At 36.6% G+C, this 25,338-nt stretch overlaps 1 protein-coding gene across 1 annotated transcript in view; it reads right to left on the reverse strand.

The window, feature by feature from the left end:
- Positions 1 to 10,236: 10,236 nt before the first annotated feature.
- The window catches only part of fax (failed axon connections), a 31,877-nt gene continuing 16,775 nt past the window's right edge, over positions 10,237 to 25,338 (reverse strand). The window contains exons 2-6 of the mRNA XM_028313116.1: positions 16,489 to 16,624; positions 15,866 to 16,068; positions 14,694 to 14,831; positions 14,301 to 14,609; positions 10,237 to 13,135 (exon numbers count right to left, since the gene is read on the reverse strand). Of these exons, the coding sequence (XP_028168917.1) occupies positions 13,064 to 13,135; positions 14,301 to 14,609; positions 14,694 to 14,831; positions 15,866 to 16,068; positions 16,489 to 16,624 (858 nt within the window). The 3' untranslated portion in view covers positions 10,237 to 13,063. The remainder of the gene's footprint in view (positions 13,136 to 14,300; positions 14,610 to 14,693; positions 14,832 to 15,865; positions 16,069 to 16,488; positions 16,625 to 25,338) is intronic.

The raw sequence follows: 25,338 nt of genomic DNA on the forward strand, positions 1-25,338 counted from the left end.
TTTTTTATTGTTTGTCTGTAATGAATTCGAAAATTACAAAGTTCTTTTTTTTTCATATTTCAGATTAGGTATGGGGGTTAGGTAGATTATATTTCGATAGTAAGCTTTATTAAAGTGCAGAAGTATAAATGAGAAATTGAAATAAGTAATTACCAAACTTAGGTGTAATCGTACTTGTAGTAAGAGGTAATTTAAATAATAGCCACATATCGTTTGACTTCATCAGCCACTGGATTCCATACAAAACAATTGAATCTGATCAAAAAAGTTGTTGACTCATTTCGTCGCAAGTCCGAGCGCATCATCAGCACTGGAAAGAACATTATTTAATCACTTTTATAAATCAGTTTATTTCAGAAACCGGTCAATTGCCAATTGAACTCCATCTTACCAAGTGAATGTGTCGAAACAAAACCAATTGCTGTGATGCTGAAAAATATAAATCACTCATAATAATAGAGCGAGTTTTAAGTGCGCTTACATGTCAAAATGTTATTTTTCCGTGTGTAGTCACAATGTCACATCAGAATCAGTATCAAACTGTAAAAGTGAACTACCTACTCGCAATAAGATACTCGTGTACTTACGTAATAAGAATACTTTTCAGTCAAGTGTAGGTATGCGTACTTTGTTCAACTTTTATTTCAAAAGTATTAGGTATAACTCATTATTAACACTCTAGACAAAAAATACGGCTGGAAATATTTTATTAACAACAAAATTAATTATCGTACGAGTAGGTATTCGTCGAAATCACCAGTCAGAAGAAACATAAGTAGTTAATACCTATTAAGTGATTAGTGAGCAATTTCTAGCTAAACATAGAAATTTTGTGTGTGGAGTAGAATTAGGTACAGTCTTATGAACCTATGTAAGAAACCCTAGTTTAAACATACGAGAAGTTATAATATCATATTATGTAAATTTTCAATTAACAAACTCTACATTACGGTAGTATTGGTGTTATTTTGTGATATGAGATAAATTCATTCTCCTTTGTTTATCACATACCTCTTCGCCTGTACGAGCGCGGCACAATTTGATCCACTCATATGCATCTACAATTTGCATACCTAATAATTATCCGGCTAAGCTAATTACTCTCTAGCCGGCGCTCGTAATCCTCGGCGCCGTTCATGGGCATTTAGTTACATCAATTATATGCTTAGTTATTACTATCTATCTAATATCCGAAACACGATTACCTAATAGCCGCGTAATTGTACTAAAGGGAAACGGTTTCAGGAAAGCTTTACACACTATCAATATTATATTCTCGCAAATATTCCGGCTGTTAGTTGAATATGCACATCTAAATGCATTTCCGAATCGAAATAGGTACAATTTTAAGGTATTAAAGAATAAAAGCTCTCTAAAAAAGTATTTTATTAGGCTTTAAATAAATGCGCTACGGCCGTTCTATTCATACGATATTTTTTTCCTCCATTTAGTTCAATTCATCGGTTCCTATCAGATATTAAAATCAGGGGGAAGCGACAATGTGTTAACGTGAAGTTTATTGATTGAGTTTGCGTTTATTCAATCTACACATTTGTGTTAGTTGAGCATGCTTCGGATGCAGCGCTAAAACCGTCGTCGGCCCGGTCGTGCCATCTGGGATGCCTGTATGGCGGCTCATAAAGTCAAACACCAAGTTATTTCAATCCACACGATAGAGAAGTTTAGTGCTAACAAGTGTAACAACTGTAAGAAATTTACTCATGCTTACCTAAGAAAATTTGTTGTTTCAAATACCATTCAAGACGCGAATGAATGCTCTCATTCCATGCTCTGTACTTAATTAATATTTAAATAAAGCTCTATGTGAGATCTTTTGGTTTTCTTCTTACTTTAAAAGTAAGAATCCCGCTTGCATTCAATACATTGATCATTTGAACTCTAACCATGCACAATAAATAAAGCGTACTTATGTAGTAGGTAGGTACATCTGTAGAGACATTCTTGAGATTTTGACGGCTCGATTGAATAAAAAGGCTGCAGCACACATGAGTTGGTTTTCAGTAACTCAGTAACACAAAAAACTATTCATATATTTTTAAATGGAAGAATTTGCCGAATTGCGCTTTATTTTAACCTGGGTATCGTTTTTATATTCATTTTACTTCTGTTATGCCATTTTGATATAAATATAGGTAAATCTACTTACGCTAGATGCTCCCATCTGATTACTTACATTTACCTACTCGTACTTCCCTAAATTATCTTTTTAGGGCTGATTTTTCAATCATCAGTTAATTTTTAACTGAAAAATAAACTTGTCATTTTGACATATTCCCCATACTGAAACTGTCAATATGCCAAACTTATTCTTCAGTTAAAAGTTATCCGATGATTGAAAAAGCAGCCCTTAATCTACTACAACCTAATTGACAGCCATTCAAATGAAATAAAATCTGAAGAACTTGAATAAACAAAATGAGTAATTTGTAGTAAGAAAATGCACCCTGCAGCGTTTCACTGCAATATTTTCAGGCTATCAGTCTGCTGGCAGTCTTTGATTGATTCTAACTCCATCAGGCCGAGTGGTTTGTTAAAAATAGTATCGACTAGCATTTACTGCTAAGCTCGCCTACAAAGGATCGTTCAAGATGAATTTTCAGGTCAATTCATGACAAATCAATTGTACTCGTATGTACCTATTGAGATATTAATTTATTGCTTGACAAGTTAGCGGTCATTCGCAACGTAACAAGAGCGTTTACTGTACCTCTAGTAGAAAAAACTTTCGAGTTCGTTTCGTTGCGTATTCAAAGTGTCATCGAAAAATTTTGTATGAAAAATTAAACAGCGCCCCCTAGGGCGGCTATAATATAGGGGGCGCTGTTTAATTTTTCATACAAAATTTTTCGATGACACTTTGAATACGCAAACGAAACGAACTCGAAAGTTTTTCGTACTAGAGGTACTGAAACATTCTATTGATTCATTCGATGATTTCTGAAAACAATACAAAAAGAATTGCTGAATTTCATTAATTTGGTTTTTTATCAACGACAATTTTGCTGCATGTCGCAAAAATGTTTACTTTTTATTTAACGATTTCTTTTCCCAATAGTTTATCTACGTGCGTCTGCCGCTTCATTTTCATTCATTCGTTTTGATCAATTGATGTAAGTAGACGGCGTAACAATAGGTACCGCTATTTTCCCCTACATTTCAGCTCCACTGGGTAAGTACTCGCTGTTTTTCCTCTACCTGTTGATTGTCTCCAAGAAATCGCATTCCGTGACAAGTTCCCCAAAATTCTATAGTTTCTATATAACAACATCGGCATTCTGTGTTAAAGTAAGTACCTACCTACTTACCTAGGGCTATGAGTTTTGGTTTTCGTATAATGGGTTGCTAAAAATATGTCTTCGTGGTACGGTTAAAAGAATTAGGTTCTCGATTCGTAGTTTCTGGTCTGAATTCCCAGTAAAAACATGGGTTGGGTATATTTATGAAATTAAAAAAACAACAATTTATTAAATCTGAGTACCTACCCCTTAGTTAGATACCTCTTCAACTAGGTAATACGAAAGTTATATAATACTGGTCAGCGCTTGGATTTGTATACTTACGAACTATTACTATCGGGAAACGACGTTCAAAACTCGATTCCAACTCAAACCTAGGTTGGACGAAATATTGAAATTCAGCCAGTTTCACAGCACGAGCTTAAAAGAGTGTACCGGCTATACATACGAGTATAAGTAACGAGTCAATAACTTTGATGGTACGGCCGATGCGATGGAACATCGGATTACAGATTAACGACATTTTGTTGCGAAATCACACAACTTTTAAGCTTGATGTGCAGATGCTAGCAACTGGAATTCCTGTATTGATGAGATCATACTTACAATACAATAAGAAAAAATACATAGTAAGTAGTTTATATTATTGTTAGTTATCTGTAAACTGTGGTTTATATTTTTAAACTGGCTGAATACTTCTATGCTGTAAGTTAGATTCACCTAATAAAAACAGGCTATTTAGCAACCTCTTATCTTCTTCTACAGACTTAAAAAATCAAAATCCAAATTAATTTATTTAGGAAACAAAAAATAAACATAATGTAGGTTTGACTCTATCGAAATGTGTTAACGTGCTTTCAGTTGCAGTCTTAGCTTAATTAAATCAGACAGCAAAAAGGATAATGAAAACTAGCCAATACTTACGTTGAGTTGCACCACCTTATTTTAACCGTAGCAATAACAATAACCGGTGCTTTGTGTATGGAGTTTGATAGATTTTTTACGTTTGTCAAAGTTAAAGCGCCTAAACAGGCCAGATTACTGAAATTTTCACTACAGTACTATTTTCAATTATATGTTATAAGTAGGTGGGTAAATCACTCTATTTCTGTTACGTCCCGAAATCAACGAAAAGGGTTAAAAAGTGGAAGTTCCGCTCTAGTCATGGCTCCATTAACGTAGCACATGCCTGCTCATTATTGAAAATCGCCAGCGGCGGGCACGTAACTATTGGAAAATGAATATCAAAATAATAAGCGTAATAAAGTCGACAGCAATTCTCTCGAAATATTTTTCCGGTTCAAATGAAATAAAAATTTCTTAAATAAGTAAGTAATAATTTACTTATCCCGACACCCGTGTCTCGTCGTGTCATCTGCGACCACACGTTATGTCCTCAATTAACTCTACTTACTCGTACTGTAGTAAAACTAAAACGTATACCAAGTGTTAAGCTCCATTAAGTCCTCAAGTCGCGCGTCGTCTGCATACATCACCTACCTACACTCAAACACATTAAAAACAAGGAATTGAAGTTACCTTATTGAATAGATTCGGGACCTCACTCTATCTATCGGGACATGACTCTATTATAGAATTAGAATAGAAATATAGTTTGGTGTAGTCAGAGGCGGCGTTAAGCGTGGGCGATGTGGGCCACCGCCTACGGCCTCGCGGTACAAGGGGCCTCGCGACTCAAAAATGTTTAAAGCGAGAATAAAACAAAAATAAGCCGTAATGGGTGCGACTCTGGATGGGTGTGACTCTGCAAAGTATATTATTTGTTATGGATGTGATTCTGGTTTGGTGGCATCTTGCCTAATGGCAAATCGCAAAAACTTCCCGATTAATCGGGACTATACGATGTTTACAGTTGATTTTCCAGAATATCGCAAATTCTTTGATACATAACGTTTGTACTGCCGGAATTCATTCTCCTCTGGAATGTCCCCAAAATTCCATTATTTTTGCCGTATCACTTACCGTTTTCGACATATCTGCGTGTGCAAATGACCTGCGCGTATCGATACGATTAATATTATAGGGAGTCCTTCGTACTTACATATATTATGAACCTCAAGATGTATAACTCAAAAACATTTTACGAAACTATTGAATAAATAATTGATTTTTTGCAANGTAAATATTTAAAATAAATTTAATTTTGTGATTTACAATGTATTAATGGACTTACTGAATTATACGATTTCTTTAAAAGAACGTCTATCTAGCGTAAAGAAACACCTTAAATCAATCATAACAAAAAACAAATAATTTGTCATTGGCAACCAATAGTCTCCACAATGGTCTTCTAGAAAAATCTTGGAAAGTTATTGTGGGAACCAAAAACTTACACTAATCGGACATTAAATAGATGTTTTATGCATATTTTAAACACAAAATGAAAGAAAACGAAAATTTCTGGCTTTATAATAAAGCAAAATAAAAAAAAACTTTTTTTTATAAAATTATGAAAATATATTTAAAAATATTTTTTATTTATTTTATTACAAATTATTTTTTTCGCAACACATCAGACACACTGAATCACTACGTAATTATCACGTTTGAGCCCTATTTCTGTGTCGAATTTATGAACGCTCTGTTCTGAGGGGATGTCTTCAAAGTTCGAAAAGTATCATGTAAATCAAGCTCTAATTATCTCTCTGCATTCTAGAGACAACATGCTACTTAATCGTCATATAAATATTTACTCATTTTGTTTCAATGTTGTAAAAACCTATTAATAACATGTTAGGTGATGATAAATTAGAGTATGCATGACTAACACCCTGGGGTAAATTTCTGCCCCACCCACCTGTAAAAGCCAAACGGATGATTTTTTTCACATCCCGCGTCTACGAGCTTGAAGCGCACACTCTGCATTGAGAATACACAAAACGACATTGCACTAGCTACGCTAGAAAAAAAGATATGTCAATTTTTATGCGCCTGGGGTAAAAAAATACCCCACGGTGTTACTTAAGGGTTAAGGAATTTAGTAACGTTAAAACACAGTAGATTAAAAGCAGGAAATTTCTGTTCCTTTAATAAAGAAATCTAATGTTTTTTAAGATACACTTTAAGAAATGTATATCTCCACCTTTATATTAACGATTTGTAATTTTTCGTTTAATACTTATTAATCTAATTTGTATTTTTATGAATAAAAACTTGGCAGTGTTAATTGTTTTTTTGTATTTTTTTTATTTTATAAAATCCGTCTTCAGGTCGCCATAGAACAGGGCCTCGCGAAATCTGTCTTGCCCACATCAAATTTAGTTGTTGCCCCGCCACTGGGTGTAGTGGTTCACAACGGACTACTATTCCGAGAGGTCCCGGGTTCAATTCCAACCAGCTGGATAGACGCCATCACAAAAGCTACTGAGTCCACCATGGTCCAGTGTACTTTTTTTTTTATCAACAACGAGGAAGCTCTTGGCCTGTATATCACCCGATGGTAAGTGATGATCAGACGCGACGCCTCTAACCGACAGAAATGGAAGCACATCGCCATGTGAGCTACCCTCGGAGATGACATCGAACACTCCACCGTGTACCTCGTCATCGCAACCACGCCAACCACGACCACTCTGACAAGAGTACCCGACTAAGAATTAATGAAATTTGACTCCATATTGTGCACGTAATCTCACAATATGTCTTGGTGACCGCTTCATTTGTTAATGAACTCGCTACTCTCTACTGAAGCTTTTTTCAAAGAAAAAAGCTTTTTCAAAGAAAAAAGCTTTTCAATGCTAACAAGTTTCTACGTTACACTGCCATAATCATCCAGTAAAGTAAGAAAGGCGTATAACTAGTTCAGAAACTTACTCATATCAATTTGAAAGCACGTTAAGAGCGTTGTCACATTTTTCATGCAGAAATCGAGAATTTAGCAGATTTCGAAATGATTTTAGTCATATAATTTATTGTTATAGCTTCTTTTGACTTATATCATCGTAATTATCATACGTTTTTNCCATCCCGCATCACAAAAACTAAAATGTCAAAAGTAAAATTTAAATAGTAAATATTTTTCATAAACAAGCTTTTGATGCTGTAAAAAGAATAAAATAAAACATAAATTCTTTCAAACCCATCAACTTATTACTTTACTCAATTTAAAGATTAAAAACTTGTCGCGGGATTTACTAGTGTAAAAAATACATTAATTACGTAACTTGATTTTGCTAAAAGTCTGATCTGAGAAAAAATCAAATAGGTAAATTATACATTATTTCTTTATTATTATGTATGATGTACTGTCTTAGGTACGATACAACTACGGATTAAGATCGTTTGGTCGACGCAGCGTTGAAATTGTACAGATAAATGCAGTTTGCGCACTCACTACGCGACGTCAAGCAATAAAAACCTAAAATTCGAACGCCAACTTTTTGCTACAACGCTCTTAAGGTGTCTACAGTTTTCGCTCTGTCCTCTTACAAGCAATATTAATTAAAAGTTTAGAGCCCGCCTGGCGCAAGCGGGCGTACAATGCATCGCACCTCGCAGTCCTCGCAAGTGATGTCAACTTGTCAAGGACGCGAATAATACAAATACATGCCTACTTCAATCCATTCGTTATGAAATTGAAAATTCATTTCGAAGATAGTTTTTAAAACACATTGCATTTGAGTAACTTGTTGAATTAGCTCTACATTTTACTCGGCTTGATGTCAGAATTCATACCTGCATCTAATATGCCTCTTATATTTATGTACCGTTGGTTTATTATGTAATTATTATCGGGATTTTAACTTTCTGGGAGAAACAATAGAAAATGTTCATTCGGTATCAATTGATGTAATTTAATTTAGTGAAGCCACGATAGCCGAACGGTGAAGGGCCGACTCGTGATCCGGGGAACGCGGGTTCGGTTCGTCTAATATTGTGGTGAGCTCACTCGTGACTTGACACAAGCATAATATAAGCTTAGTACGAGGGGCTAACAGAACTATTAGTAATTTGTGCAATAACAAATTACTAATAATTAAAAAAAAATACATGACGCGGTTTTATCAAACCTGACCTATAATGTGCAACATCGACGTTCGACATAACGGAAACAGGACAGACCGCGATACCTCCAATCCAGAGATAATTTAATACTCGCGCTAGCCATTTTTAACATCATTAAGCTGGCCATCATCGAAATTGGATTTCAGTGTAATTAATTACTTCCATCCATCAATATTTCTGCCTAAAGCAACTACTGTCGAGCATTTATAAGTGGGATCCTACGGTATCTACTTCCTTAAAGTAACATACAGATATCATAAGTAGGCCTATCTACCTACTTATTAGTCATCTATTTCTATTCGCCACCACCAAATCGATCGCTGTTTAAACCTTTTACCTACAGCTTTTATTTACAATTCTTCAGTTCGCTCACTTAGTAGCAATACTCGTAGCAACTAAGTAACTGAAACTGGAAATAACATAGAAAAGCTCTACAACTTTTTAGCCGGAACGATTTTATTTTTCTTCATCCAAATTAGCTGCCTTTCGGAGGGAATAACCCATAAGTTTAAAATACTCGTATACCTAATAAATAATAATTTATTTAGTTCCCGGCAGCTTTTTTATTTAAAGTAGTGCCAACACACTTTTATAAAAAAGTAGGTAAGTACCTACCTAGATACCTATCTACCAATGGAGCTTTATTACTCTATCTGCGCATTATTTTTTTGTAACTGCCTTGTAAAAATATGTTAACAGTCTACCAGTATTTCCACACTTATTTTTAACAGAAATCTATCCATAGAGATAAGAATATTTATCTTCCATCTTGTAGAATCGTAAAGAACGAGATCTATCATCCTGCCCTCTATTACCTATGTGTGGACGAGACACGATTAGGCCATTTCGTTAGTTTATATTACCATTCACGGCGTACAGAGGTCGTTGTGGTGGTGGAGAACTTAATTCATAAATAATTTATCGCATAAAAATAATTATGATGTAAACTAGGTATTCATTAGCATCTCTCTTTGTTAAGTTACAAGAAAAAAGATGACTGTAAAAAGCCTGAAATGTGTCCATAAATCAATTCTTACCTACGAGCTACGAGTACAGTCACAATCTGAATCCAACATGTACCTAAGTTCGGTAGCTACCTACTAGCTAGTCTCGCAAAGAACGTGATGTTCATGAAACTAGTAGTTAGATGTCACTCTTAGTGAAATATGTCTTATTTTTTCCTTCCACAATTTTTATTGATTCAAGAAGCAAAAAAAAGTCTTATAAATAACCATTTATTATTTAGATCAGGATTAGGATCACATTAATTTCTCACCAAATGGTTTAAATAAGAGCCTGAACTTTTTTCATGGCATTTTAGGTAAGTTGGTTGGTCGAAAAGCCTAAAAAATTGAACTTTTTTTACCCTTCATCAAACGAAAACTTAATCTTTTGCGATTTGTTTTTCTCTACAAGTTCTTTAGTCTCATTTGAAAGCTAGGTAACGCTACATCCGTGCGTTTGTAACGCTACATGCGCGTTTGTAACGCTACAAGCCCTTTTTTTTATAACGCTACATGCGCGCGTTTGTATCACTACATTGCACACTACATGCTGGTGTACAAGTGAAAGAGGCTTTTACCGAAGTCTCCTGATGTTGACATTTCAGCCCCCCTAGAAAAGTTGCACTTTTTGATCGAATCGAAAACCGAATCCATCAAAACTCCATACATACAAAAAGTCCTTTCGACCACTTTACGACTGGTTTGCGATTATAAAGTGCACTTTTGTCTAGCTAGACCCACTGGAGACAAGTGTTCCCACGAGACATAGCAGGAACCTAGATATTATTAGTGCCTTGTCCCTGTCCCTCGACTCGATCGTATAGGTAGGTTTGACGTGTCAGCATCTTATTAAGAAGGGAAGGGAAGACGGAAAATTAAACCATCCTGATCGGGACTCCGAGTCGGTTTCATTTTGAAAACCAAGTCGAAGTACGTCTCAGTCTCTAATATTATTGTTGATACATACTTTAATGGCGACAGAATATTACACTGATATCCTTACGAGAACAATGTGTCCAGAAAGCTCAGTTTTATGTTTAATCGGTACAATAATGGCTTACATTTAATATCTAGATGAATATTACTTATTTTTAAATATCATTGACACAATAATTGAAAACCACAATTACTATTATGAATTATGGAATATCATACTATTTTTAAATGAGAACATAACAGATCGTTTCCTTAAAATTGTTTTCTACGTCACTAATAATATGAACATACTTGAAATTCTTACAATTAACATTAGCAGTATTTATGATTAATTTGTATAATATATAGTGCTAACTTACAACAACACATCAAGATGGAATTTAATGTCATGTTACGTAAAAAATAATCGGGTGAGAAAATAAAGAACAATAAAATTAAATATGGATGAATATAATCAATTAACATAAACGGTATAAAATACAGAACCAATTCACAATAAAAACGTAACAGGCCCATCAGTGTAGCTTTCTTGGCCCCAATTAGGTGGCGGTCGGTTATGTATGAGTTGGTGTAGTGTCTTGTTCTTGTAAGTCTAGTCTGAACCTTAACTAGCCCTAAGTAACGGCCTGCGACTGTTATTTTCCGTATTCAGCAACATCCTGGATGACGACCATTTCCATTGAATACGTCAGAAGCTCGCGTGATGACAACACTTTCATGAGAATGGTTCCCGGCAATGAGTGCGATGTCGCAATGCACTGAAACAGGCTCGAGTACAAGATAGCGGTCTGATGCTGGCCTCCTGAATCTAATAGCGATGATACAAAAACTATTGTAATGTGCACTATATAGGTACGTTATTATTCATTGCGGTCAGTATCTGTAGCACGAACGACGCAACAGGAGTTCTCCGCGCCTATGTATGAGCCCGTGTACAGAACATCCATATTTCCTAAACTATTTACTTCCTTATTCTTAATTCCTTACATCTGAGACTAATGGCAGTGATGGTCAGCAGTTGTCGGGAGGGACGAAGTCAACCATTCCCCTAGAATCAAAATTAAAATTCATACGTCAAATAATAGTTCTTCCTATTTTAGTTTTTATATTACTGGTATTACAACTACGAGCGATCCTCTGGCCTCGCCCTCTGCCTAACCCTAAGCGTAACGCGCGAGCGCTACGTCTGTCTACTAACATATCTTACGATTATCATAATATGATTGATAACGCTAATATTATATCGTTCGAAATGTGTATCATGCTAAATCCAAAACGCCCTTTATCAATCACCGCATGAACAACGACCGACTTCTTTACAACCTAGCAAGCTTCAAGCAAAGGTCCCGCGAAGCTCTTCACTGTTCGATACCACTACGCTCACAGATGTTAGCAACACAAAGTCCAATCAAGATACATGTAATAAATGGTGCGCTATGTTATTAATATCTACATAATATTAGAGTAATAAGCCTGTTTCAGTGACTAACGCCCTATTTTAATTTAGGGTTATTTTAATTTAAAAAATGGCCTCTCCTAATTCAGTCGAAACTATTAATTAATCTCCGTGAATATTGACAAAAGCAGTCTTAGTTTTGAGTATTGTAAAGTAACATACATTGTGCTCAGACCATACGAAACTAATTTAAAAACATGTATGCGTTAAAATAAATGCAGCAATTGAGTTATATGAGTAGTTCTTAAGCTGGAATGACGAAGACTCATGAAAATGTGTGCATTTTCACTGGACAGCGCGGCACGATGCAATGTGCGCGGACGCCTGGACTCGGCGAAGCTGTCATTATGTTAAAGGGGATGTTAATTTTGACAATATAAAGAGTACAATTTTCCTAACCTTAACAATTAATACAATATCAAAATTTTATGGACTATGAATTACATAATAACTTGAAAAACAGTCTTCCAGGCTTTTCGTTTATCAAAAATTGTAAATTGTAAATTTCATTTGTAAAAACCAATAAAGTACAAGAATCTCAAAACAGTCTAATCACACGCCAGCTCTTTCTATGTTACATGTGAGCGAGCTTTGCTTTAGACAATTGCGTTAATACTTTCTTCTCTATTAATCTACTAACTTCAGCCAAATTGGTACTAATTTATACTAGACTTAAATTTTTGTAGCAAATTTCATTTAAAATTACGTTGGGCGCTATTAATTTTGAAATGTCGGTGAGTGATGTACTATTCTCATAAACTGTAATACCTATACGAGTATGATACTAACACTTAGTCATGTGACGCTCCCTAACTACGAATTACATTAAATTGATTAAAATGTTGAATCACGGAGAAATCTGTTCGTAACCATACAATGTAATACATATGAATGTTAATATTAAGGTATCCTTAGTTAAAACTATTTAATTTATGTGAATACATGTATATCTATTCATTAATCCTGTAAGTACCTTAATGACCAAAATTACTTATCTGATATTACTTCATTAATTTTGAATAAAAGTTAAAACAAACATTTACGTGAATAATATCATAAAAAGCATTAAAGTAATCCATAAAATACAATCGTCTGTCTGTTAAGATTGTTTAAAACCGAATTCCGGCGATCTGCTCCGGCCTCACTCTTCTGATACAAATATACAATTTACGACACGACACCAAGCAATTTATATAAATGTCAAAATAAAACAAAAGAACAATAATAGTTAAAGGACGCATGGGCGTCCACAACTGAAAGAAACGGGAAAGACAAATGGATTTACACGCTTACAATATACAGAATCTATTACGAGTCTGACTCTTAGTGTAAAATTGAAATGGTAAAATTACGGTATTGAATTCATTCGTGTCTCGTCGCGGCGCTTACTTCTCCTTCTCGTCCTTGTCCTCCTTCTCCTCCGGCTCCTTCTCCATCTCCTTCTCTTTCTCGTCGCCCTGAAAAAGTAACAGCACGAATTGTAGGTATATTTTTCCGATTCACCATATTATCAATGTATCTGTTACAGGAAATGTATGAAATCCGTCATTGTATACAATTCCTAGGATTTGTGTATAAGTCCTAAAATCACCCGGAAATGTGTGATGTAAATTATATTAGACACATTTCCTAGGAAATTTACACATTTCCTAAACAGCAATCGGAAATGTAATTAAGAGTTCTTTTTTTTCTCCGAAACTTAAATGGCGCTACCGCGCCGCGGCCGCTCTGTATGTGTAAGGTCGCAAGTCTAACCTAACCTAACCGAGACTTTGTTATCCAGCTACAGGAGTAATAAAACCTTCATGTCAATAATAGTTTAATAAAAGAGATGTTAAAATTAGGGTTTTCCAATACTTCAGCGTAATATGCGTGATGCCGAACGAAAGGTATGCCAATAGGCAAATATTTTTTTCAGCCGAAGTATAATAGTTCGAAAACAACTTTCAGGTTAAACAATAATAGTTGTGAGTTAAAAGTACCTATCGGCCAATGTGGTTTGGCTAAATGAAATTTTATTCGTACTGAGGGGCACCCTATCACACGACCGCGCTTGTGCCGCTTAGTTTTATACATTTCCTAATACAATATTGGAATTCTATAAAATTCCTAGGAAAAGTATACATGTCCTAGGATATGTGCGTATTAAAAAATCTGTGAAGCAATATTTTATACATTTCCTAAATAGCTTCGGAATTGTATACATTTCCTAGGAATAGTATAGAATTCCTAGAATTCATACATTTCCTGTAACATATCCACTAGCTAGAAAGTTTTTTGTAAGTAAATCAACAACAATAAACATAAAAACTTATTTGACTCATGTCCATCTTTGTTCAAATCCTGCGTGGAAATGACAATGATATTATTATGATGATACGAGTACTATGAACGTTTTAACAGGCTGTTACTTTATTCGTGACGGATGATATGAAATTGATCTAACATCAGGTGTGATTGTGGTCAAATTGTTCACACTTCACATTCGTAGTTTGAGACTAGATTAAAATTACTTTTCGAGCAATATACTAATATAACAGAAGCTCTATAAAATTGATTCAAGCTATCATTACAAATGAAAGTGTATGGTAAGTGAAACAACAAAGGTCTGCATTAGCTCACCTTGCCCTTCTCGGGTTCCTCCGGGAGCGGCTGCTTCTCGGCCGGGCCGGTGCCCTCCTTGTCCTTGTCCTTGGCCTCCTTGTCCTTGTCCTTGGCCTCCTTGGCCTCCTTCACGGGCTTGGGCAGGTGCGCGTTGAGGTCCAGCGTGGCGCAGATATCCTCCCAGTCGGTGAACGCGCGCTCCTTGATACGCGACACGAGCCCCACCAGGTTGGGGAACGATTCGTTCATCGCATCTCGCAGCGGATGGGACACATCCTTGTCGATGAATTGCAGTTGTGCGAGATTCGAGAACGCCACCACGTCCAGCTGTTGATTGATGGAATGACATTAAAATATTAGCAACTTAACTATTATACCATTTGTACAAAGGGCTAATGTATGTGTACGCACCAGTGTGGGTTCATCTCCAAAGAAGAATGGCCTGTCGGACAGATAATCGGAAAGGACACGGAGGTCGTTCTTTCCGAATTCAATGATCTCATCCTGGCTGTGAACGCCGATGCCGTGGGCCTTTGCTTTCTTCATGCCCTAAAATGTAAATTGGAATTCAGTACGTCTATAAATAAAACAGGAAAGCAACTTGAAACGTTTTAAGTTGTACAAATGAAAGTTACTTTCTCAATGTTTCACTGTTACGTAAGTTTAGTGGGCAGACGCGGCGTGCACTGTAAAGTAGTTTTCAGCGCTGCAACAGGTAAGCCGCCCAGACGCGTGGCGCTCAGCGGCGGCAGGGTGCACGGCGCACGCGCTGCGCCCAGTCAACCACCTCGCGGCCTTTGACCTCACATCTAGTGCATCCAGGGATGCCCGGACAAACCTAGCTCAAACCCCGCCCCCTGAATCCTGGATATTTATTGCTGTGACGCATCGTAGCTGTATTGATTTATGGAGGCTTATGTAACCCACTTCGCACTACATAGGATATGATGCACTATACTAAATAGCAATTACTCATTTTAAGTTTAATTAACTACCTACCATTTTTTAGGAGTCGAGACTCAGATTTTTTGACGATTTCAGGATTTTAATATACTAACACTGTTTTACTAAAAACTGATATCATGCACTATGTTTAGAGTGCAGATAGTTTTTTTATCAGACATAGAAATTAGAACTGCCCCGACTATTTACGAATAAGTATTTTTTTATTGAGAAAAACAACAGTATACAGGTATGTATACTTGTAAATTACCATATAACATGCAACGATGACGAATGTCTTAATAGAGCTGTACTCTGCCCAAATTATAATGCCTCAAAACATCCTTCATAGTTTGCGTAAGAAAACACATAATACATATAAATGTATGTTTGAAAATGTATAGCAAATAATAAAATCAGATATCTAATAAATGCTTGCAACAGAAGCCGCCTGCTGAATAATAAAGGAAAGTCGGAACTCTACTATTACTCAAACATAAAATACTTTACAGAGAACTAAGGCGATTGAATAATAACTGTGTAGGTATTCACTGTTAAGTAATAAGTCAGCAAAGTTACTTTGAGTTATAAAAATACTTTGAAAGCGAGAAAGTTTCAAGAGTAAGCTTAAAATAACTGACCTTGCGCCCAGATGTGAACTTGTAGCAGAAGTTCAGAATGGGGTTGGGCAGGCGGGTGTTGAGGGCGCTCTGCAGGTTGACCTGGTAGCCCTTGATGACGCTGTCCGGGTACTTGGCGCGCCACCACAGGATCACCCACGACAGGTGGTTCTCGATCATGGAGATCATCGCGTGCGCGACCACTCGTTGCTCCGCTGTCAGTGCTACAATGTAATAGTAGGCAATTGGGTCATCTGGTCAGGCCTAGTTTAGCGGGCGGCTGCAAGTGCACATGCGCGGCAACCTCATATTTTTAAAAATCAGGTCATCGGGCAGTTTCCATGACATGTGTGACGCACAAAACTCGCATCACAATACATAAAACCTATAGGTACTATCTGTATCAGGTAATACCAGAACAAGATCGGCGTCTGTGATCTGACTGTGTTCAATTTATAAGCAAGCTTATACATGTGTACCTACTCTTGAATGAAATTCTAATTACGCCTAGTTTACAGCGCACCAGATATAATTACATGATAAAAAGAAGGCTGCACAGGCCGTACAATATAACAAATTGCTGCTGCTGCTAGACCCCACACTACATTAGCACAAATAGCTCAAGTACTAATATTAAGCCTTACCAGCGTCGAGATCCTTGTTGTATTTCTCAGAGAGCTCTTTGATGATGAAAGTGCTGTCAGCTATTTCTTCACCATTGAGCTCCACGAAAGGCAGCTGGCCTTTTTTGGACCGGAACTTGGCCATGTGCGGTACATTCTGAAAGCAAAAGAATTCGTGCATTAACTCTACTGTAAATAGTAATCTCAGATAGTAATGAATATTACTTTTTATGGAAAGATCGAATATGATCACATTTATTATTAATATTGAAAAAAAAAACATCTTGCTGAAAACTGACGTTACCTACATGAATAGTTTCAATAATAATCACTTCGTTCACGCTTATTATATTTGTTTTATAACAATACTAAGATTGATACAATCTATCAATCAAATCATTACGAATCACTGAAAATAGATTATTACCTTAATAATAAAAGAAAAAGTTAACTGTGTTCCGGCTTAGTTAACAATCAACAAACCCGAGTTTTCCTTCAATATACTAATTCTGATAATATCCCCTCGCTTACTTTCGCCATTTTTTGTTTTCTTTATTGTTATTTTCTAAATAATATATGTACAACAGTACCTATACTTTATTTCATCAAACATTTTTATCTTTATGATTTTGTTATTAGAGAAAATCTCGCGTAGGTACGGCACAGTTACGAGAAAAAGCCGCTTTAAAAAATTGCAATGACTCAATAATTTTGCATTTTCTATTAAAAGAGTAATATGGTAAGTAAAAGTTATTATACTTCATAGGTGTAATTTATAATTTTATCGTTCATATTAGCCTTTTATGCAGTAAAAGCTCAGTGGAAAGTTAATTAGGACCTTTATAAGATATATTTTTTACTTTTATATTAAATTGTGTACCAGTAATAAATCACCTTTTAAATTCGAAATCGTGTTATTATATTACGTGCATATGATTATTATATGCCCAAATCAAAGATTACACGATATACCGAATCCGTGCCTTAAGAAAGTTGCGTTAGACAATAACTAATGAGCATTTTAATGAGATGGAAGACTTGACACCTTGGCAGTCACAGAAACTAAAGTCACAATCGCCGTATCGGGACCAGCACAGGCAGGGCCGTCTTTAACCCACTGAAGGCCCTGCTCTAAAAAAGGTAAAAATTTACCGATTTGGAGGCTCTGGGCACGTACCCAAAGCGTCCAGTGGGAAAGAAGGGCCTGGAGACACCGACCTCATAATGGCCTAGAGGCCTACATAGACAAGCTGAGCCTAAAAGTAGAGGACTAAAAGCGGTCTAGGTCAAACTTCCCTTAGCTTCAGCAAATCAACCGTTTCTCTCGCTTCTGATCTACATCCCGGCGCCGTAGGTACTAGGTACCAACATCGTTTCCGTGACAGAACCAAAATGAATGCGGAACTATGAACCTGGAAACCCCCTTCGGAAAAGTAACGGTAACGGAAAGGTACAAGTGGTACAGGCAAAGAGGACTGTGCTATTACCGTGCAAAAACGGATAAGACAATTAATTGATATGTGAACCCGATATTCCCGATACTATGTATAATAGTTGAGCTCTGAAAATTGAATTTGAGTATAGATAGTAGTAGTAGTAGACTCATAATTTGGCTGAAACGAATGAACGATACTGTCGACGACCCTCGGCTCGCTGAATTACGAGAGAACGATGACTTCATAACGCAGTTGCATCTTGTTAACATAACAATTGTCAGCTAAAACAATTATTTATCAATACCTAACTGTAATAAAAACATTAATTGTGAAATCTCTACCAATATCGTCCGACATTAATTGCCTAAGGAATTCCTTTTCAAAATGTACATCTAATATGTCATCCTGATAATTATGTAAGTAAATACTTACGAGTAGGCACGTAAATCAATCACACAAGTTTTTACACGCATAAAAATGTGTAAGGCCATCACTCTACCAACGACGTCAGATGGTTTTAAATACCGTGTGACGGCAACAGACAGACAGAGAGGTTGACATGAAAAAACGGTCATCCCTCTGCGATGTGCACCGGCGCTGTTCAGAACTTGGTCTCGGGTATTCAAGTTTAAAATATTAAATAAATAAAGCCACTAGTCTCCCGAAAGCGTCTTAAAACATTCGAAACCTAGGACTGGCTTATGTGGAGCTGACGTGCGACAGCCCTCTGGCTGAGCTCTTCTTGCAATAGTGCAACGATTTGTGTTGCTTCTGTAGGTGTAGAATCCCAGGTAAAGTGTCAAAAGAAGCGGAGATGTGTATGGATCAACGTGTGAAAGCAAAAATCCGAAAACACGTGCTTTTATAGGGAGTAAATAGGCCGCAACTCGCGACGTATCAAACATTTTATATATTTCCTTACTTCTTCACATCAGCCGGGTTATCTTTTTAAATACTGGTGTGATTTAAATGAATTAGGTATCAATTTAAAGTTAAAAGTTTAATCTTTAAAAGGGTGCCACTTTTTTTGTTACTAACAAATTCATTAGTACACAAGATCGCGTGGAAACAATTTTATGTAAGTGATTTCATACTTTTGCTCGCGAGTGTAGTTAAAGTAGTCTGAAAGCTACCCCCTACCAAGGTCATCAGCACTTACAGTTGCTAAGGCGCTATAGGTACGAAGGGTGAATCGTTCGCTTACTAGCGACCAAGGACGCCAATTGGAAATTACTTTCTTCGATCAACTGTTAAAATATTAAATATTCCGCGCTACTCCTTACTTATTACCCTCAGAACTTACATGCGATCCGTTTATCAATTTAGCCCCCAATTAAACTACAGACAAGTTTGAACTACTTATCTGAAAATTCAAAACTAAGAATACAATCGAGGACAAAAATACAAATACATAATACGATTGCAGTAATATTTCATAAACTTATAGCACATATTGTTTAACCACAAACATGAAAGATATCGTTGCTACTCGTATATTGTTATTGTGCGTAAGCTTTCAAGCGTAACGCCTTTTCAACGTAATCCACGCATTAGGACTGATTTAAGTACCACTTGTTTACTGGATGATTACATAAATATTGTGTTCCGATTGTTATACCTAATATTACGCTTTTAGTCTTCCAGGAACGGAATGAATGAACAAAGGGCGACGTTGAGATCGTCGTTTATGAAAGAATCATTTTCCTCTTTCCTCACAATTGTAAATTAGTGCAGTAACCCCGTCTCATGACGCCAACTTGTATTATATTTATAATTAATTACTTCAAATACAATTTCATTTATTTGCACAGGAACTTATAATACAATAAACTAGAGTAAATTGTTTGTGTTTAAGATTTTTTGCTAAAAATTATACAGGGATCCCTGTAAAGTATGGATCAGGAAAAAGAAAGTTCTAATCTTCCAAAAAAATCTTCAGTAATTAATTTGTCAAATAATATGTGGTTATTTCTAGAGAATTTAGATATTGTTGTTCCCATAGGAAAGTGATTGCATTTGCATAGTGAGAATCAATACTTTTTATTTGATCCTAACTTATAGGGACATCCTGTATTGTTAATGTCTGTAAGGGAGTTATAGAGATCCTCACTGGACCTACTGAATCGATTCCAAAAAAAATAATGGTAAGCAAGTTGCTTGCTGAAGGTCACCGGGTACTTTTGTCTCCAAGACTCGCAATTCCCGAGGGTTATGTCCAAATCTACGCGTGTAGAGGAGGGAGAAAGACCAACTTTCTATTTATTTATAACTTGTCCGCGGTTTTCGCGTGGTTTTCGGTGGGTCACAAAAATTCTATAACATACAGATAAGACAATAAACGCGGTCGTAAAATCTAATTACCATCATATCGCTAGCTTGAATAATGATGAGCAATCCCCCATTTCAAACTCCTTTCAAGTATATTTTACTAAAAAAAAGTAAGCTAACGCTAATCAAAATTGCTTCAGTGGAGGTAAATGTAGATTGAATGAGAAATGAGATAACTCAAAATGACCCATAAATTGGCATATCACAAAGAGCGACTAACTATGACGCACGCGAGTAGCGGGCATAGGGTGACATGGGTACAGGGGGCCGGGTGGGAAGCTGGGAGGGGCGCGTCGCGGCGGTTGGGATTCTGTAGCCGGTATCCATGGCGACGGCTCCAGACAGCGCTCGCCGCCGCACCGGGCGGGGACAGCAGCTGTATTGATTTCGACTGGCGAGGTTCAGCGGCCGGCGCTGCGCCCCCGCACCGCGCCGCGGCGCCCGCCACCCCGACACCGGTCAATGTAACATCCCTTGTTAACAAATTGTTACGCAATAATCGCAACAGTAGCCGCCCAACGGGATTTATGGTCTTGAAGTCAGGTTGTATAATGATTTCAGTCACATTAAGCTTCGAGAAGACTGGGATAAACAGGTGTTGACTATAAGTTACGGGCTGGCACTGTGTATTCGAGACGCCGCTTAATTTAGGCATTCGGACGCTAAACACGTGCGGCTGTTATTGTAAGAAATAATTAATCCATTCCCAAAATATCACTGTCAGTACATTTTTTATGGTTACGACGATAGTATTTTGTAGTAAGGATGGCATAATGACTATTGACTACTATCAATAATACTTCAAAAGGTCAATGTTATCATTCAAATAACTACCGTATCTGACGAGGGCGGATCAAACCAGTGGCATCTTATGCAGTTGTAATATTATGTCCTATGTCTGTTGACTCTACATTGTGCATTGTGAAGCGACTACAGCGACTAAAGATCAAACCAGTCATCAAGAAAACGAACCAAAAATATTTAAAAAAAACCTAACCACAAGTAGGCATAAAACCGTTTTGAGAACGTGATTAACCTATTTTCATTATTTTCTTACAATAAATTCTCATCAAACATCGAAATACAATACTTCAGCATTGCTTTTAGGTTAAAATCAAGCATTTCTTGCTTGGAGGAATGGGTTTGGTAATCGCGACGGATGTAAGTAGATTAACTCTCCTTCGCGCGTTGTCGTTGCTGCGATCCGACGGGGTTACTCTGAAAAACGTTATCCAAGTTTCGAATGTTACCATCCCTCTCAGGCAAAGCGAGATCCCACCATGAGCGACGGTGACAGATAGACTCGACTCGAAACTACGTAAACAGCGTTTCAGAGTAGTGCCCAGTTAATGAAAGGAAATTACTGCTTGTAACTTGATTTTAAATGATTTCAATAATGTCCCATTCCGTTTTAGCTTAGAAATCGATCGGTAGATCTAATTCGTGATACGTATAATACTTATTCATTCATATTATATTTATTATAAAACTCATAGCATAGCCAGATTTTTTAACAACTTTATTTAAAAAACATCGTTTCTGATTCTGCTTAACGCTCATTGCAAATAGTACGAGAGCCCACGACCAAAACCATGTGTCATAGCAATACGGCAAAAACCCTATAAAATCGTTAGATTGTATGATTCTGAACCCGACTAGGTGTGTAGTAACGGTCGAAAGTGTAGCAATTGAGTGGGAGGCCATTTCTGCTGTGTCAAAAAAAAAAGACAGTCGGTATTATAGCAATACGTCTGATAGTGAAAATGTACATAGATTTTATAATTGTATTACGAAAAAGTTAGTTTTCAGACATTTTGCGCGTAGCATATAGCCTGTGCGCATTTTTGAAAATGTCAACAAATTTAGCCGACCTGTATCATAGCAATACGGATAATTATTTTTTTTAACTTTTCGTATTGTTGCCATGATTANATTGTCGACAATTACAGCAAGAATTTACCAAGTGTTATACCATTTTCGAATCCTTACTAAATGCGCCAAATTATGACGTCACATGCCACACTTGCGTAGTACTTTTTTTTTTCAGTACAGTCAGTTTAAACTAGACAAAAATTTTATTTTGAAATTTTTTTTGGGAATAATGTATTTTTTTTATCCAAGCTGGAGCAGCTGGTTTTGTAATTTTGATAACAATTTAGAGAAGCATTATTCAGGGTTACATAACAAAAAAAAAATTTGGAAATAGTGAAGATTTGTGGCAACACGAGTAAAAAGACCGTCACCTGGAGCAGAAATTTTTGATTTTTTTAAAATGCGCATTATTTTGAAAATATGCCACATAGATTTTTTTTTATATTTTTCTGATAACCAGCACAACTTGCCTCAACACCCAGTTCCGGCTTGACGTTACATTACGGGACACCCTGTATACATATTTTATATATGACAGGACTGAGGCAAACGAGCAGACGGATCACCTGATGGTAAGTGATTACCATCGCCCATAGACACCCGCAATCCCAACAGGGGCGTTACAGGTGCGTTGCAGCCGTTGCAGGGCTTCAAGCTGAAGATACGCTCTCTTGTTGAAAGCTTGCAGGTCGTATTCAGGGTGGAAACGATAAGTGATCTCACTCGATTATATCTAAACTATCAAGATATCCAATAACTGGTTACTGATCCTGAAAGTGCTTCACGAGCTTTATCCAACGGTACCAATAATAGGTTACAAAATAAACTGGATCTATCCGAAAATTCAAATGTTTCCAGCTTCCATACATTTAGTACAGCCACACCACAGTCATGGCACTCATGGTCTTGATAATACACTCGGCATCAAATAAATCGCACCTCCCGCGACAAGCACTTATCAAACGTATGCATCCTCACTTCCCACCAACATTGGTACCATTTGAAAGCCTAGTTCTAAACTTCATTTCATTAAAGAAAAGGTTTTTACCCCAAAAATGAGTCTTTACAAGGATCCAGAGTCACTTCTTCAAAAAATAGGTAGTTACGCTATAGCCATTTTTTATGACTATAAAACTGTTAAGTTGGGATTAATCGNAAACCCTACGCGGAAAATGTCTGATATTGGTATTTTCGAGTTCAGGATAATCGTATCTATCGATTTGATGCGGTTTTGGCCGTATTGCTATGAGACAAAAATTTTGGTCGTGGGCTCTCGTACTAAAACGTTGTGATTGTGATAGGGATAGAGACATGAGATTTTTTGTTTTACCACAAAGATTAACACAAAGAATTAAAAACCACCTATAATATGGTCATTATTTGGAGATATTATCAAATTAGAGGTATTTATCAAATAACAAAAAAAAAATTAAAATGTTTTTTTTTTTCAAAAAGTATAATTTTTATTATTTGTTGGCATTTTTTGGGTATTTTATATTTTTTATTATATCGCCTGTTATTTAGCTTATAAAATCTTATACAGGGTGTCCCGTAATGTAACGTCAAGCCGGAACTGGGTGTTGAGGCAAGTTATGTTGGTTATCAGAAAAATATAAAAAAAAATCTATGTGGCATATTTTCAAAATAATGGGCATTTAAAAAAAATCAAAAATTTTTACTCCAGGTGACGGTCTNTAATAAAGCAAGTAAAGCCTAAAACCAATATTTTTCATGAATATTTTTTAATAAGATCATGCAATTTACGATTTCATTATAAGAGTTTATTTTGAATTAAAAAAAATAACACTTTTAATATTGTGTGGCTGGCATACATTTAGTATGGAGGCTGAAAACATCGAATTTTCGGATAGATCCATTTAATTCTGTAACCTATTACTGATACCGTTTGAAAGAGTTCAGGATCAGTTTCTTGATATCTTGTATAGTTTAGAAATAATCGAGTGAGATCACTCACACCGTATTTACTCCTAATTGCAACTCCAAAATAAGTCCTCATTCATGACCATTGCGAGTAATACTCGTAGTATTTATTTATTCTGTGCCATTACTAGGAAACTCCTATCTCTATTTCTGAGAACATTTCTATGTTATCTTAAACAGGTACACGACTGCCGTAAACAATAGGTGCGAACTTTAAGTTTTAAGTTCTTTTGTGTTAAACAAAGCAATTGAACATTAGGAAAAGTAAATTAAAAATTATCTCTCGTGATAGGTTTCATAAAAATTTCTGATTAGAGTAATCGTCGATATTATTAAAAAACCGGCTAAGTGCGAGTCGGACTCGCGCACCGAGAGTTCCATACAAACCTGTAGATTTTGATTTTGTTACAGTTTAAAGGTATTATACTCAGGGTTCGAAAATATCCTTATGATATATATCCGATATATATCAGATATATATCTGATATTATGATATATATCCGATATATATCGGATATATATCATAAATATCGGATATATATCGGATATTTTCGAACCTAGGGTTCGAAAATATTCTTATGATATATATCAGATATATATCTGATAAATATCATAAATATCGGATATTTATGATATATATCCGATATATATCGGATATATATCATAAATATCGGATATTTTCGAACCCTGATTATACTATCAAAATTTTCAGCATCATATTATCACAATATCGTAATGATCTAAGGATAAGCATTATAATCAGACTTTAGTAGGTAACCTAAATAGGATCATGGAACATCGCACAGGAACGGTAGCAAAGCAACCCTCGTCTTAGCTGATAGGCAAAACCCGAGTCGCAAGGCAAGTCAAAGCCCTGCATACTAATATCATTTGCTGGCGGCCCGCAGTCACCGACCGCTCTAATCTCGTCCGGTTAGTCTATTCAATCCTTAAGATGTTAGATTCATAGAGTAATTTTAAATGTTAATCTCACATTAACCCTAGGCAATATAGATTAAATCTAGGTAGGCCAGCTTCCAGGAACAGTATCAAGCCCGGCGGGATGTGCATCTGCGCAGTACTCGCTAGCGCGATATCGATGTTGGGCAGGGGGAGGTAGCTAGTGCATCTAGATATCCGGGCTGTTGCTAGGGCCGCACGGGAGATAAATTGAGCTGAGGGCGCGCGCCCGGACCCAGGCACCCCCGGGGTGGCGGGGCGAGCGGCGGGGGGCGCGGGCTCGCTGGGGCGCGAGCTTGGGAGATAGCCGGGCGGCGTCGGGCGGGGTCGCGCA

Source organism: Ostrinia furnacalis, unplaced genomic scaffold (genome assembly GCF_004193835.3).
Source record: "Ostrinia furnacalis isolate ACB-3 unplaced genomic scaffold, ASM419383v2 OfSCF4153, whole genome shotgun sequence".
NCBI classification, from domain to species: Eukaryota; Metazoa; Arthropoda; class Insecta; order Lepidoptera; family Crambidae; genus Ostrinia; species Ostrinia furnacalis.